The sequence below is a fragment of the Bos javanicus genome, chromosome 10 (genome assembly GCF_032452875.1).
Source record: "Bos javanicus breed banteng chromosome 10, ARS-OSU_banteng_1.0, whole genome shotgun sequence".
NCBI classification, from domain to species: domain Eukaryota; kingdom Metazoa; phylum Chordata; class Mammalia; order Artiodactyla; family Bovidae; genus Bos; species Bos javanicus.
In genome coordinates this window covers 84,689,635-84,706,441 of record NC_083877.1, presented here as the reverse complement: position 1 = coordinate 84,706,441, position 16,807 = coordinate 84,689,635, and the positions used below count along the sequence as shown (strand labels likewise).

The 16,807-nt window shown below is 52.3% G+C and overlaps 1 protein-coding gene across 6 annotated transcripts in view; it reads left to right on the top strand.

Moving 5' to 3' along the window:
- The window catches only part of MIDEAS (mitotic deacetylase associated SANT domain protein), a 72,670-nt gene that overhangs the window by 39,471 nt on the left and 16,392 nt on the right, over positions 1 to 16,807 (top strand). For all 6 annotated transcript variants that reach the window (XM_061429398.1, XM_061429399.1, XM_061429394.1 and 3 more), the window contains 2 exons: positions 11,024 to 12,709; positions 13,898 to 14,194. In XM_061429398.1, the coding sequence (XP_061285382.1) occupies positions 11,264 to 12,709; positions 13,898 to 14,194 (1,743 nt within the window). In that variant the 5' untranslated portion in view covers positions 11,024 to 11,263. The remainder of the gene's footprint in view (positions 1 to 11,023; positions 12,710 to 13,897; positions 14,195 to 16,807) is intronic.

Here is a 16,807-nt window from a genome sequence, read left to right as displayed (position 1 = left end):
GCAGGAACCCCAAGCCCTCATGGGGATTTGAGGCAAGTCACGGCTTTATTTTTAAAGAGCTGTTGGCCGACCGTGGGTGTGGGGCTGGAGCGTGTGGGAGGGATGTGGCTTCCTCTTAAACTGAAGATGTTGAGCTTTACAAGTTGGCCCAGTGATGGTGATCACCAGTAGTAGTAGCGTCTTCATCTTCAAAAGCCACTGGCCTCCCAGGCCTGGCTCACTCACCTTTCCTGACCAGCCACGCTTCCAGGACATGACAGTGGTTTTCAGGCCAGCTGAAGCCAGGGAGAAGATGGAAACAGCCCAGAGGCTGCTGCCATCCATCCCAAAGAGCCTGAGGTGCACCCCAGCAGGAGACTGAGCCTGAGGCCCTACAGATGGGGCTCTGGGTTCCAGTCCTGGCGTGGCCTCTGTACTGCCATGACCTCAACTCTTCGAGTGCCTCTCTGAGAAGGGAGAGTGTCGTCATACCCACCTTATTTTGAGGATTTAACGGGATCCTGGTGTAGGGTGCTCAGCACCATCCTTGTCACACAGTAGTGCCCTCTAGAAATGTCAGAGGTAGTGATGATGGTGAAATAGAAACCTTATTTTTGCGATGTTGGGCTCCAAGCCCTGCCTCGTATCTTGCCAAAAGGTGGGGCCTCCTAAATGGTGGCATGAAGTATTGTTATTGGCATCCTTGATTCTTGCTCCTGGCTGTGTATCTGCAGGCAAGTTTCTTTCCTTCTCTGGGCTCTTTGTGGAATTGAATTGAGTGAACTGTGACATCCCTTGAGATTTGAAATCTGTTTAGCTTCTCCAGCTGTTGCTCTACTTTGGTGGTTGGCTCTGAAGAGAGGCACAAGCCGTCTTTCTCCATGTGTTGTGGAGATCCTTATTCCAGAGGGTGATCCTGCTGACTCTGCAGCTCCCAACTCATCCCCATAGTCCTCCCACCTCAAAGCACTATGGGCTCTCCTAACTTCCCACAACATAATTTGAGACTTTTTCGTGGAATTATGATAAAAGACCAGGTACTTTAAAGGCAGACGACAAGATTTTGAATCTTGCTTCTGCCACCTTAATAACAGAGCCTCAGTTTTCTTCTGTAGCATGGGGACAGTGAGGAGATGCCTGGGTAGGGAGATTGTGTTTGTAGATTAGGATATGTCAACTGCCTGGCATGGGGGAAGTCCTCGGTAAATGTTAGCTTCCTTCTTTGGGGGAAACATCTGCCTTTTGGACATTCGGTAGATTGGCTGGGGGAGTGAAATATTTGCTTGTGATCATTTTCCCAGGGAGAAGCAGGGCTGGTTAACAAGCTGTGATAGCCCTAAAGGGCTGTCTCTCCCCAGCTTGTTTGATTCTGGGATCAGGCCTGGGGCTGGGGTCAGTTTCAGTGTGTGTCTGGGGTGGTGGCTGGGAGAGGGGCTACCCAAGCATTTGCAAAAGTCTGAGATGTGTGGCTTCCTAGGGCTGTGCAGAAGGTGTGGGGAACATGGTCTCAGTAAGGGAATGGCCTTTCTGAGCTGTGAGAACTTGACAAGTTACTTCTAAGCTTCATTTCCTGTAAATTCCCCAAATTTCCTTCTATTTTTGGTTTCTGATTTTATCTCATTTCAATTGGAGAACACACTTTGTATGACTTCAGCGCTTTCAGGTTTACTGAGGCTTGTTTCATGGCCTAATTTATGATCCTTCCAGGAGAATATTCTGTGTCCCCTCGAGAAGAATGTGTATTCTCCTGTTGTTGGGTGAAATGTTCTATGGATATCTGTTAGGTCTGTTTGCTTTATAGTGTTCAAGTCTTCCGTTTCCTTGTTGATCTTTTGTTTAATTGTTCTATCCACTCTTGAAAGTGAAGGCTTCAAATATTATTGTTGAATTGTCTGTTTTCCCATTCAGTTTTGAAAGTTTTTGATTCATGTGTTTTGGGGGCTCTGTTGTTAGGTACAAATACGTTTATAATATCCTGTTGATGAATAGACACTTTTACCATTATGAAACATCCTCCTTTGTCTCTAAGAGTTTTTGTCTTAAAGTCTATTTTGTCTAATATTAGCTGAACCATTCCAGCTCTCTTTTGGTTACTGTTAGCACGGTATACTTTTTTTCCCCTCCTTTTACTTTCAACCTATGTGTGTCTTTGAATATAAAGTGTGTGGCTCTTGTTAACAGTTGGATCATGGTTTTGTTTTGTTTTTAATCTGTTTCCCCAACCTGTGCCTTTTAATTGGGGTGTTTAATCTGTTTACCTTAAAAATAATTATTGAAAAGATTGGATTATATGTCTGCCATTTTTGCTGTGTGATTACTGTGTCTGATGTCTTTTTTTTTTGTTCCTCTATTACTATATTAATATTTTCTTTTGTGTTAAATAGATATCATTCCAGACCTGTAAAATGGGACAAAGAAGAGTAAGGGTTAAATAAGATGTTGCCTGCGGTGTGCTCAGCACAGTGTCTGCCAGGTAGTAAAAGCTCAGGTGGGGCTTAGGCCCTGTAAGAGCCACAGTCAGCCCTAGGGCTCCTGGGACCCCTCATGCCTCCTGGGCAGGGTATGGTGATCTGGCTGGTGGCTTCCAGGGGAGTGAGACGCAGTAGGTCCTTGGAAACTGCCCCGGGCCAGGATCTGACCTCTATTCTTTCCTCTGCTCCAGCACCCAGGCAGCCCCTGGGCTGCTTAGGAAGCACTGCAGATTTCCCCACCTGGAGCCTGTACCCCGTTACCAGACCCGTGAACCAATCTCTCAGGGTGGGTTTGAGAACCACTGCTCAGCACTGACAGGCAGCAGAGTGTGATAGAGACCTGATGGCAGGCTTGGGTTAGAATCCTGGCTCTTCCCTTGGGACCTCAGGCTGTGACCTGGTAGAAGTTACTTTTCAGAGCTAACCTTTCCTCCTTTCTCAGGTGGGAATAAGTGGTTGTACAAGTAAGCAATACTCACACTCATTGGACACATGAGCAGAGCTAGTGGCTACTCTGTATTGTGGCAGTTGCTTGTCACAAAAGTGATTCCTGGATACAGGCCTTGGTCCCCCTCTCCCTTGCTCCTAAATTCCTCAAAGGCAGAAGAAACCAATGAGTGGTGGGTTCTAGACCAGACATGGTTGCCTGACAACCAGTTCACTGTTTCCTCTCCATTGGGCCACGTTGCCTCCAGGCCCTGCTTCTCCCCGCCTTGCTGCAGAAACAGAAGGGAACTGAAGAAGCCTTGTGGACACATGGTTAACACCGAGTAAAAGCATGCAGATTCAGAAAGGGTGCGAACAGTGTGTGCTGGAGGGCTGCCTGGAGGAGGTAGGCTTTGAAGGGAGGCAGGTTGTCAGAGTGGCAGCAGGTCTTCCAGGCAGAGCGAAGTGCTCCAGCCAAGGTTCAAAGTCAGGGAATTCTTCCCAGAGTCACCTGTTCTCTGCATGTATCTCGAGCCGCAGGATGGGCTACCTTGCATTATAATATATTTGTGTTTCTGTTCTTCTCCCGCACTGGACTGGTAGCTCTGTGTGGGTAGGGACTGTACCTCATCTCCTGTGTCTCCTCAGAGCCTGGCTTATAGCCAATTTTCACCAAATGCTTGTTGAGTGGATGAAGGGACCGTGGGCAAACCTGCAGGGCTACAGAAGGGTGTGTGTATGAGAGAGAAGGGGAGCAGGCAGGGCAGGGCCACGATGAGGGAGGTCCCTGTGAGTGGCTTCTCTGTATGTTAGTCTGGGGCAGAATCTGGCACTGGGGCTCAGGCACAGACTCCAGGGAGCCCTGCCCTAGACCTGCCAGCAAGCCAGGCCCTTCCAGAAGAGGAGCCAGGCCCTTCCAGAAGGGGAGGGTGGAGCTGGAGCAGCCTCTGGTGGCGTGAACGCTGTAGGGCCTAGAGACAGTTGTGAAGTCCCCATGAAGCCCTCTCCAGAGGCTCAGTCGCTGAAGGGCTGGCCGCAGGGACACTTGCTTTGTCTCTTCTGGAGACAGCCCAAGCCTGCCAGCTTCTACTTTCCCCCTCCCCCCCGGAAGTCCCGAGTGCTGTAGAAGGGGATTTCCTGAGCTGCCTGTGGTCCTCGGTGGCCCTTGCCCAGGAGGAAAGCAGGCCAATCCCCTCCGAGTGTGGACAAAAGCTGGACCAGGAACTCAGTCCTTTCCAGGCTCTGCCTCGACCTCGAAGTTTTCTCTCTGCCTCAGCTTCCCTGCTGTAAAACGATCTGGGTGTCCTGACTTTCTCAGATATCCTGGGGATATTTGTAGGGGCAGTAGGGGAGGGGATGATACAGGGAGATGCCTGAATGAAGCCCCATAGTGGGTGCCTCCTATGGCAGAGAATTTCCTCTCACTTGTATCCCTTTAAAAGCATCTCCGTGTTGGCATTGCTACAGTCCAAGCTCAAACTGCAGGCAGCTCGAACCCTGGCCAAGCCTCTGAGCCTGTCCTTCACAGCTGGGACCCCTGGGACTCATGACACCCTGGCCTGACAGCCTGACCTCTGCATTTCAAGGCTGAGGTTCAGTCTGGAGAAGTGATAATCCGAGGACTCTCTCTGGGCTGGGAACAGGCAGATCATGGGTCTGCTCTCTCACACCCTCAGGGGAACTGACACTTGTGGGAGGCAGGTCCTCATCTCTGTGGCTGGTGTCTCCTTCCTTATTGGTTTTGCATGCCTCCTGAGAACAGGACTTGTGTGTCCAGTGGCTTGGAAAAATGGGGCCCTTCAGCCTGGGTGTGAACTTCCAGTTAGAGAGGGGCACACAGCACTGCAAATGATTACACTGTGCCCAGAGGCAAGGTCTACCTAGGGCCTGGGCAACTCTAGCTGGCCCAAGATGGCAGCTGTGGGCCATTTGTCCCGTCTGCCTGCAGCCAATGGGCCCAGAATATCTGAGCGAGAACTTTTCAGGATATGAGCCTGGGCTGGAGGGCCAGCTGGGCCATGCCAGGCTCCTCTGGAAAGGGCCTCTCGTCACTGCCCTGGGCATTGTAGCCAGACATGTTGGCTCTGCCCAGCCATGTCAGGGCATGAGGTAAACAGATCCACAGGCTCATGTCCCTGGCCTTGGTCTAGGCAGGAGTGGGAAGCCTTGCAGGAAAAAAGAATGGGCCAGGGGACAACAGTGGGGGGCTAGCACTTTCTCAGTCGTCCTGACCTGCATGTGGGGCAGTGAGTGATAGGGGACAAGTAGCTTAGGGGCCCACAGTTGGAAAAGGATTTGTGTTCAGCTTAGTGGATGGGGTCTGGGGCCACTGATGGGGTTATAAGGCTGGACTTCACTTCATCGCAGGGTGATGTGCTCAGGAGCTCTGATGTACATCAGGGAGAGGGACCGGAACTCAGAGCTGGGCAGGAGCCCAGGGTGGACACACAGGCATGAACAGTGGCCCTGCCCAGGCAGGGCTCTGACTCACTTTGGGCGCAGTCTTGAATGAGCAACCTAAGAGGCAGGTACAAGCCGAGAACCAAGGTACAATGATCTGTTAACTCTGGCCCCCTGGAGCTTGTTGTCTGCTGGAAAACAAAGAAATAGGCATCTGGAATTCAGTGGGCTGAGCCCAGCCATGGCATTTAGGAGGTATTATGGGCTCAGAGTATAGTCCCTGGCTCCGACTTGGGATGAGTGAAGACTTCCCAGAGGAAGCAGTGTCTATCGGATCTGCAGGATGAGCAGGATTTGGTCAGATGAAAAGGGTGGAAAGGTGTACTGGGCAGGGGAAACGCCTGGTCAGAGACCTGGAACAAAGCGGGAATGGCGTTTTGGAGCAGGAGCCGCTCTGAATGATGGCTCCAGCATGAAGTGTTGACACAAATGGCAGAAGCCCAAGTCTGCAGGGACTTGTGGGCGGGGTAGGGAGTTTAGACTTTGTCCTAAGATAGCTAGATATGGAGCTGGCTGGCCTCGGGATCTGGGTCCTTGTTGGGTGCCGTATTTAGGTCTGTTTGCCTCACATTGGAGACGCATGAGCTCTGACTCCCCTTCTTCCTGGTGCTGAGTTTGTGGGGCCAGGGGTGGCGGAGGTAAGAGCAGGAACTTGGAGCATTAGCATCCTGGGGTGGAGGAATCCTTCGATCATCCCCAGGCCAGAGCTGAGGCCCCGAGGCCACTGGGACTGGGCTGGGCACCCCTTTCCTGGCCTCTATAACCTTGACTCATAGCAGTCTCGTCTCTCGGATGACTGCACCGAATTCCCCAAGCTTGAGGGTTGTCCCCTTAGTGGCCATGGCCTAGCCCCATGGCCATTGAGGGCTCACTGGCCTCTCCCAGTCAATGTCCACATGCAGCTGGGCCGCTGATGGCACGTGGGGAGCAGTGTGTGTTCGAGTTGCCGTCCTTGGAGGGCATGGTGTCACCACCAGCGCAGAACACCCAAGAGACTTTTGGGCACCTTCCGTCACGTGTCTGCAGAACACGTGTAGGTTCAGCGCTGTTTTCTTTTCTTCGTGCACACTGCTTTCCTCTGTAGAGAGAAAGTGTTTCTCACTGTAGGTCCTCCTGAAAGCCCCAGACGTCCCTGGCTGTTGAGATCAGATGCTGGCTGTGTCTTCTGCCCAGGGTTGTCTGTGGTGTGGTCAGGGACGGGTTGCAGCAGCGAGGCTCCTGGAGGAAGGCAAGAGTGCATAGAGCCTTGGCAGACAGTGAAACAGACTGATAGAGTGGGTGTGAGTGTCTGGGGCCCCATGATGTCTGTGGGTTTCCTTTTGCCGTGTTTCTGCATCCGTTTGTCAGAGGCCCTGCAGCTGGTCCCAAGGGTGAGCTGCCTGCAGGAGTTCCTCCTTATACCCTGTTCCCTGCAACCTCAGGGTTGCATCGGCTGGGGAACCTTCAGAAAGGATGGCTTCCTACCTCTCCCTCACTGTGAGGAAGGCCAGGCTGACTTCCACCTGAGGGACAGAGGAGGAGGGCTGGGGCACAGGAAAAGGGAGGATGTGGCTTGGGCCTGGGCAGAGCTGCAGGCTGTGAGGTATGAGTGGGCTCAGAGCTGGAAGCCCCACCAGTAGCCCCCAGAACTGAGGCAGGGGTGGGCTTGCAGGGGCTGGAGGGTCCAACTCTGAGACTGAGGTGGAAGTGACCAGCGCAGTCTCAGGTCCTCCCTGTGGCGCCTCTGTGGTGTGGGCCCCTCCACCCCTCTTCCTTCTCTGCCTACAGGTCTGAGGGCCTCAGCTGTACTAGGGCAAAATAGGAGAGATTTACCCAGCAGCTGTTCAGTTAAGGGGCTTCCCAGCACCAGTGAGGAGGGAGATCCGTATCCAGACAATTCTTGCTGTGCTCTGGGAGGGTGGTATGCAGAGAGGGTCCCGGTGTCTTAGCAGCATGCCTTGGTGGTGGTGGTTTAGTCACTAAGTCGTGTGACTCTTGGGATCGACTCTTGCCATCCCATGGGCTGTAGCCTGCCAGACTCCTCTCTGTCCATGGAATTCTCCAGGCAAGAATATTGGAGTGGGTTGCCACTTCCTTCTCCAGGGGATCTTCCCGACCCAGGAATTGAACCCAGCTCTCCTGCATTGCAGGCAGATGATTTACCAACTGTTATGAGGGAAGCCCAGTGGTATGTCTTAGGAATGAGGAATGAGAGTTTGGTCTTGGAGTTCAAGCCCTGGCTCTGCAGGATCATTACCATGTGACCTTTGGCAAGTTATTTAGCCCTTCAGAGCCTAACTCACCTGTAAAATAGAGTTTAAATAACAGTGCTTCATGCTTTGGCTTCATGCTGCTTTATAAAGCTGTTGTGGGAATTAAACATGTGCAGAGTACTTAGGATCTGCCTGGCACGGTGCACTCTCGTTCTTATTATAAATACTGACTATTGCTGCCACTGCTACTTCTCCTTGCCTTCCTGTCTTGGTGTGTCTTCCCCTCCTACCTCCAGGCTTCCACTCTTTTCCCCATCCCCCCAGACAATAATCTTCTTTTGAGGGTCGCAGGCTTGGGTATCTGTGCTCTTAGCATTATTAGCAGCGTTCCAGTGTGTGTGTGTGTCGGGGGGGGGGTGACAGGGAGGCCTCTGCAGAAGCTTCAGCCTCCCCAGATTGGCCCCTTTGATTTTTTTTCTCAACCAGTCCCTGGCCCAGCAGCTTTGGAAACCTTCTGTGGTGTGAGGAGCCAAGGCCCTCCCTGATGGGCAGGGTAAGGGGTGGGCGGCAGACCAGGCCTGACCAAACAGCTGCGGCTGAGCCAGCGTGGGACTGGGGCAGAAGCAGCCCTGCCTCGGATGCCCTTTCTCAGACTCCACCCTGACCTCCCCAGCCCCAATTCCAACCCCTCTGCACTGAGCGGCCGTGCTTGGGCACCTCCATCAGGCACACACTCGCACGTGCACCCGGGCCCATGGGCCACGTGGGCTTTCCCTTCCTCCAGGCCCCAAGCCTGTGCTGCGGCTCACCAGGCCGTAGGGCTGGGATGGGGTGGGAGGTGTTGTGTGTCTGCTCTGTCAGGGGAGGGGAGGCTCCCTGCTCCCTGGAGGCACGTGGACCTGCCAACTCCTCCTCGTACCCCCCCTTACACACACTCACACCTACATGCACACACATGCGCGCGCGCACACACAGCATGTCCTTCCTTCCTCTCTCTTGTACGTGGACCTGCCAACTCCCCCTCGTACCCCCCCTTACACACACACACACACATGAACACGCACACACATATGTGCGCATGTGCGCACGCGCACACACACAGCATGTCCTTCCTTCCTCTGTCTTGTACATGGACCTGCTAACTCCCCCTCGTACCCCCCCTTAGACACACACGCACACGCACGCACGCACGCACACACACACACACACACACGTCCTTCCTTCCTCTGTCTTGTAGTGCTTCATTCTGATTGGAGAGGCAGAGCCAACTCCTGTGGCCGGGACAGTCCCACCCTGCAGCTTCACCCTGGCGCCCAGGCTTGTTTTCGGTCTGGGGGCTGACTTTGGGTCTCTCTCTCTTTGCTCCGTGTGTTGGCTTGGCTGTCAGGGCGTGAGAGTTTAAAAGCAAGAGAAAAGGATTTGTTTAGAAGGTGGTTTCTGTGGCCTCGGTGCTCTCTGCCTCCCAAATCCTCCCGGGGTGTGGCAGAGGGTAGATGAGGGGGCGCCTGGGTGATTCTTGCCCTCCCCCAGCTTCCACAGGCGAGACAAAGGGGATGCCGCTTGGAGAGCCGCTCTCACTCACTGGAGGGCCGGGAGCTGGGGAAGGAAATGGAGGAGGAAGTTCCTCCCCTTCTGGGTGCTGGGTGAAAGTGAAAGGCAGCAGGGGGGCTGGAGTGAGTCACAGCCGCTCTGGGAGGGGAAGGGAGCTGCGGAAGCCTGCAGAGGAGCGATAGCACTGCCGCCTCCCCGCGGCCCGGGCCATCGCTGGGTGTAGCCAGGGCTTCACACCGGAGCCTGCCCCTACCCCAGCCAGCCCGCCTCTGCGCCCCTCGGCTGGTTTCCTGAGAACTCCCCAGGCTGCTCACGGTGACCTGGGGCGTCTAGGTTCTGATGCCGAGGTCAGCCAGAACCTGCAGATGTATCATGGCGGGGGCGGGGCTGGGGGGGGGGCGGTGCTTCCCGAGCTCCCTCCCCTTCCGATCCTTCTAGACTTGGGTGACTCTGGATCTAAATCTTAGCGTGGGCAAGAGGTGGGCCATGTAGCTCTCACCCTCACCAACTTCCCAGAGAGGCAAACAAAACAAAACAAAAAAAAAAAGAAACCAACCCTCTCCGAAGAAAGAAAAAGCCTTCAAAAATACATGCACAGTCTAGGTGTAAGTTATAACTTGCATGCAAGTAATAAAAACATACCTAAATTATGAAATACTGGTCTGGATGCCTTCTCTTCAGTAGCAGGATAAAAAGAATGACCTGGGTTGTTTGTTGTTGCTTTTATTTTATTTTTTTACTTTACAATATTGTATTGGTTTTGCCATACATCAACATGAGTCTGCCACGGGTGTACATGTGTTCCCCATCCTGAATCCCCCTCTCACCTCCCGCCCCATACCATCCCTCTAGGTCATCCCAGTGCACCAGCCCCAAGCATCCTGTATCATGCATCGAACCTGGGCTGGCGATTCATTTCATATAGGATATTATACATGTTTCGATGCTATTGTTGATTTTAAATCAAGTTACAAAGCAAACATAGGAACACTGTGAGCACGTTGGTCATGCCTTGTCAGGGAGAAGCCTTCAGGACTTGTGTTCTAGAAATCCGCCTCCCCTCAGTATCACAGCTATGCTGTTCTTTGCTCAAGATGCCAGGAGCTCTTTGGCGGTGGAAGAGGGTGGGCGGGAACTGACCAGCTACTGGGCTGCATCCTGTCTCCTGCCAGCCCAGGTTGCAAAACAGGTTCCGTGCTCCTTTGGGGAAGACTGTGGCTGCCACAGTCCCACCCAGCAGCTCCTCCCAGGGGTGGGGTTAGGACTGCACACACACCCTTCTGGGGCCTCACCTATATGCAGAGGACGGCAGCCTACCCTTTGGGCCTCAACTCTGCAAGGGCCTGATGGGGCTCCCGACCCTGTAGCTGCACAGTTGGGAGCGGCTGCTGTTTTCTCCATTTCCTGTCTGAGATGTGCATGGAGTGTCAGAGGAGGCAATGGCTGAAAAAAAACTCCCGCTGGCTCTGTTGGGGAGGCCACTGCCTGGACCGAGATGTGAGAGGACCTGCTTGGCTGCCCAGTGGGTTGAGGCCTGGCTTCAGAGGAGAAGGGAACCCCATATGGCCTTTGTCACCCCTGATCCCAACTTGACTGCAGGGGCTCGGGCTGGATCTCAGCCCCAGCTTGCCCCCTTGGCAGGTGCCTTTGTGCCAAGTTTGGAAGTTACACAACCAAATGAGCCGTCTTGAACGCTAACCAGTAGGGCGAGGTGGTGGGACTAGGCGAGAGTCCCAGAGCACCCTGGGAGATGTTGCTGCCTCCTGGTAGCTCCCCCAAGGCCCTAGCTGCTGCCTCACCATGGTCAGTCTGTGGCCTTGAGCTTGTCCCCAGGAGGCAGTGGAACTGCAGGACCCTCAAGGCCCTCCCCTCACACGCGTACAGACCTCTGGGGGCATCCTTGGGAGGCTGCAGCTGACACTGTTGCTGTTCTTCTGTCTGCAGGCTCCAGGGCCCTGCGGAGCATCATGACCCAGGACGAGTAGAGGAGCCCGAGAGCCTCTCCGCAGAAAGGAAGGAAGAGCCCGCTGTTCTTTCTCCCTGTGCCTGACTGCATCATCCAGCATTTCCGCTGGTCCCCCCTCTGGCTGCTGGATTAGGGCCGGGCTTCCAGCAGGACCATCCCCCAGGGGATGGGCGACTGGTGAAGTAGGTCTCACTGCCGGGGCCCCTGTTGGCCACACCATGAACCTCCAGGCCCAGCCCAAGGCTCAGAACAAGCGGAAGCGTTGCCTCTTTGGGGACCAAGAACCAGCTCCCAAGGAGCAGCCTCAGCCCCTGCAAGCCCCCCAGCAGCCCCCGGCCCCTCCACAGTCCAGAGTGAAAGAGGAGCCTTACTTTGCCCACGAGGGTTCAGCAGGGGCTGCTCCCCACTCCCAGCCGGTGGAACTGCCCCCTTCCAACAGCCTGGCCCTACTCAACTCTGTGGTGTACGGGTCTGAGCGGACCATGCTGTCCCAGCAGGTGGGCTCGGTCAAGTGGCCCAACTCTGTGATGGCTCCAGGGCGGGGCCCGGAGCGGGGAGGGGGCGGGGGTGTCAGCGACAGCGGCTGGCAGCAGCAGCCAGGCCAGCCTCCACCCAACTCTACGTGGAACCGCCACAGCCTGCCCCTCTACAGCGGACCCAAGGGGAGCTCTCATCCTGGCATGGGGGTCGCTACCTACTACAACCACCCGGAGCCTCTGAAGCTAGAGAAGGTGGGGGGGCCGCAACTGGACCGCTACGGAAACGCTGTGCGGCCCATGGTGCCGCCCAAGGTGCAGCTGGAGGTGGGGCGGTCCCAGGCGCCCCTTAACTCTTTCCACATGGCCAAGAAGCCCCCAAACCAGACGCTGCCTCTGGAGTCCTTCCGGCAGGCGTTCGGCCACCAGGTGAACCGGCAGGTCTTCCGGCAGGGCCCGCCGCCCCCTAACCCCGTCACGGCCTTCCCGCCCCAGAAGCAGCAGCAGCAGCAGCAGCAGCAGGCGGCCCTGCCCCAGATACAGCTCTTGGAGAACTTTTACTCCATGCAGCAGCCACCACCCTCTCAGCAGCCCCAGGACTTTGGCCTGCAGCCGGCCGGGCCACTGGGGCAGTCCCACCTGGCCCACCACAGCATGGCACCCTACCATTTCCCCCCCAACCCTGACATGAACCCGGAACTGCGCAAGGCCCTCCTGCAGGAGTCAGCCCCGCAGCCTGTGCTACCTCAGGCCCAGATCGCCTTCCCCCGCCGTTCCCGCCGCCTCTCTAAGGAGGGCGTCTTGCCTTCCACCGCCCTGGATGGGGCCGGCACCCAGCCCGGGCAGGAGCCCGCCAGCAACCTGTTCCTACATCACTGGGTCCCGCAGCAGCCGCCACCCGGCCCGCTGGGGCAGCCCCATCCTGAAGCTCTGGGGTTCACGCTGGAGCTGAGGGAGTCGCAGTTCCTGTCTGACGGGGAGAGACTGGCACCCAATGGTCGGGAGCGGGAGACTCCCGCCATGGGTGGTGAGGAGGGCATGCGGGCGGTGGGCACAGGGGACTGTGGGCAGGTGCTACGGAGTGGGGTGATCCAGAGCACCCGACGGCGGCGCCGGGCATCCCAGGAGGCCAATTTGCTGACCCTGGCCCAGAAGGCAGTGGAGCTGGCCTCGCTGCAGAACACAAAGGTGAGTGGCAGGGGCTGCGGGCAGACCCAGCAGAGGGCAGGGTGAGCCGTGTCTAGGGCCAGGGGAGAGCAAGGGACTCCAGGTCCACAAGGTCAGTGTTCTTCCTTCATTGAAGGAAATGAAAGAACCCATCTATTTTGGAGAGTTTTGAACTTCCCGCATGCAAAGAGTCTCTATGGATATGTAGGTGTATCCATACTTGACGGGAAGACGGGTTTTATTCACATGCAGGCTTGCAGGCAGGGCAATGCAGTGCCCCTTGCGGTTGGTTGCCTTCTTCATTTGGGTCTTGCATTGTTGGGAGTAGGGGGAGGTGAAACCATTTCCAGATCCAGTATGCTAAAAGACAAGAATGTGGGCATGGTTACACAGGGGGTAATACTTATCAAACTGCATCAAACTATAATTAAAAACAGGTGCAATTTGTTGCACGTTAATTATCTTGCAAGAAAGTTGATTTGAAAGAAAAGACAGTCTAAACAGGGAAGAAGAATGAATAGAATTTGAGCACCTGTGTTGTACTCGGAGTTTCTTATCCCTGATCACAGTAGTTTCTCATCAAACCTTATGGGAGGGATGCTGGGATGCTGGCATTTACCCCATTTTATTGCTAAAGAACCTAAAGCCCAGCTGGGATTTCCCAGGGTCATAAAGGTACGATAGAAGCTAGTATCTGACTCCAAAGCCACTGTTTGCCCCTTCCTTCACAAGAGGTCTCAATCCCCAAAATATGTATAGCCCGACTTTTGTACAGGAGGCTGTAGCATTGACTTCAGCCAGCTGCCAGTGGGGAAATAGATAATGAAAACCACCCGTACTTTGCCAGAGGTTCCTTGCTTATTTTCTTTTCAGAGATATGTTTTAAGTATGCAGATGCTATTTCACATGCCACTCACTGTCTAGGCCAAACAAAACATGTCTGTGAGCCATTTGTGGCCTGAGATGGCCATCTGGGGACTCCTGCTTCAGGCCAAAATGGGAGAACTTGGCAAAAGGGAGGTTATGGAGAATATTTGGGAATATGATGGGGGAAAGGTGGTCAGGGAAAGGCCACGTTGCCATGGACCATTGCGAACCATCCTAGGTGTTTGAGCCTGAGTCCAATGGGACTAGGGGTCCCAGACCAGCAGATCAGGACTTACCTTCTAACCATCTGCGTTTTCATTTCCTCTCGCTCCCCTTCTCCAGGATGCCAGTGGCTCTGAGGAGAAGAGAAAAAGTGTGTTGGCTTCAACTACCAAGTGTGGGGTGGAGTTTTCTGAGCCTGCCTTAGCCAAGCGAGCACGAGAGGACGGCGGGATGGTACCCCTCATCATCCCAGTGTCTGTGCCTGTGCGGGCAGTGGACCCAACTGAGGCAGCTCAAGCTGGAGGTGTTGATGAGGATGGAAAGGGTCCCGAGCAGCACCCTGCTGAACACAAGCCGTCAGTCATTGTCACCCGCCGGCGGTCCACCCGTATCCCTGGGACTGATGCCCCAGCTCAGGTATGAGAGGTGCCCCGTGCAAACAGCTCCGTACCTGAGTGCTCCTGATGCCTTAATAGTGACGTTATATGGGAAAAAGCAGACCATGGCAGTATAGGAGGGATTCAAGCCCCCGTGGAGATATTATTTATATTTTCCAAACGGAACCTTTGGACAAATGGCACTTAGAGAGGACAAAGAAACAGTTTTATACTTGAAATGTGGACTGTTTAGGAAAATCCAGGGTGTGTGAGTCTTTTATTTCAGATCAACAAATTTTGATTGGGCCTCTTATATGGGTCAGGCCCTGTGCTGAGCCCTGGGACCTAGAAATGTTTACTTGTTCTGTCAGTGCAAATATGTGTGTTGCAACCTCCCCCGAAGATTGAGGTTTTTGTCTGTTTCTTAGTTTTGTCAGTACTTGCTTTATACATTTTGATGCAGTGTTTGTTGCATGCTCATTTAGAACTGGCATAGAAACTACCATGAAATGTTTTATCTGTAGTAGTTTTTTTGCCTTTTGAAGTTCGCTGTGTCAGGTACTTCACTTTCTTTTGGTTAGTGTGGGTGGGAGAATGGGATCTGTACTTTTTCTTTTTACTGTCGGCCTTTCCATATCATTCTACTTAAGGTGTATCTTTCAAGTGGCATGCAATTAAGATTTGTTATTATCTGTTCTGACAATCTTGCCTTTTTGTTAGAGCATTGATATGGTTTACATTTAATGTAACTACTGATAAACTTCAGTTTAAATCTGCTAGGTACATTTTCTTTCTCCAGCCACACCCCACCCCCTCACCACACCCCCACCCCCGCCTCTTTTTTGTTTTCCTTTGGATTGATTGAGTTTGTTATTCTATTTCCCCTCTTAATTAATTTATTAGTTATATACTTGATGTATTACTCCTTCAGTGATTACCGTAGGAGCCTTTTTTTAACCTGGAGTTCTATGAGAGAACAAAGCCCTACAGAAAGGGATTTGAGTGACCATTTTCTCAATTATCTGGAGGATGTAACATAGCTAGTACCATTCTAGATGCATTGGAGAGAGGTTAACTTATTACACAGTGAATGCCTTATGACATTAGAGCTTAATTCTCTGTTTCCTAGAGAATGCATTCTTGGCTTATTGAAATCTAATGTAAGTTAGTGCTCTACCTCTTCTTGGACAGTGCAGAGTTCTTATAACCCTTTTAACTCCATTTTCCCCTAATCCCTAACTCGTAGAATTGTTGACATGAATTTTCATTCTCTATATATTTTAACATTATCAGGACATTATAACATTACTGTTTTGTTCAGTTGTTTATTTTGCTGCTGCTAAGTCGCTTCAGTCGTGTCCGACTCTGTGCGACCCCATAGACGGCAGCCCACCAGGCTCCCCCGTCCCTGGGATTCTCCAGGCAAGAACACTGGAGTGGGTTGCCATTTCCTTCTCCAAGACATGAAAGTGAAAAGTGAAAGTGAAGTCGCTCAGTCATGTCAGACCCCTAGTGATCCCATGGACTGCAGCCCACCAGGCCCCTCCATCCGTGGGATTTTCCAGGCAAGAGTACTAGAGTGGGTTGCCATTGCCTTCTCCGATGTTTATTTTAGATTTCTTCATATATGTAGATTGTTTTGTTGTTTTTTATTTCTTGTATCTCCAAGTTTCCATTTCAAATCATTTATATGCTGTTTGAAGAACATCCCTTAGTATTTCCTTTAGTGTGAGTCTGTTAGTAATAAATCTTACTAGTCTTTGGTTTTCTGAAAATGTTTTTATTTCATGTTCATTTTTGAAAAGTAACTTTGCTGGGTAGAGAAGTCTGTGTTGGTAGTTTTTGGTGGGGTTTTTTGGCATTTTAGAGATGTCATTCCGTTGTTTTCAGGCTTCTATTATAGTCACAGTGTTGAGAAGTCACTACAACCCCTAGTGTTGCTCCTTCGGATGTAAAGTATCTTTTTATCCCTGTTGCTTTAAGATTTTTTTTTTTTGGTCATTGGTTTTCAGCAGTTTTGCTGTAATACCTAAATATTATTCTCTTTGTATTTATCCTGTTTAGAGTGCTTCTTGAATATTTCTTCTGCTCCATTTTCTCTCTCCTCTCCTATGGGACTTCAGTTACACATTTTGTTAGAATTTTTCACTGTATCCCATATTTTGTCTGTCATTCAGTGTCCAAGTTTTCTGTTATTTTTTTTGCTTAGTCTGACCTATGTTTCAGTCCACCCATTCTCTCTTTAGATATGTATATGTTGTTAAGCCCATTCATTGCACTCTTGTTTTTAGTTTTCAGTTATTGAATTTTCATTTGGTTCATTTTTAGAGTTTCTAGTTCTTTGATGAGACTCTCAACCATGCCTTTTAGTCTATTGCATAACTTAAGCATGTGTTTCTTTTCTCCTCTTTTTTTTTTGGGGGGGGGTGTGCAGTGCACTGCGTGGCTTATGGGATCTTAGTTCCTTGACCAGAGATTGACCTGGGCCCCAGCAGTGAAAGTGCTGAGTCCTAGCCACTGAACCACTAGGGAATTCCCAAGCATAGTTTTCTTAAAGTTTATATCTGATACTTCCATTAATGAGATCCCTGTGGATCTATGTCTATTATCTGCTATTTCTTGTTTTTAAACCCCTTCTTGCTCTCTTGTATAT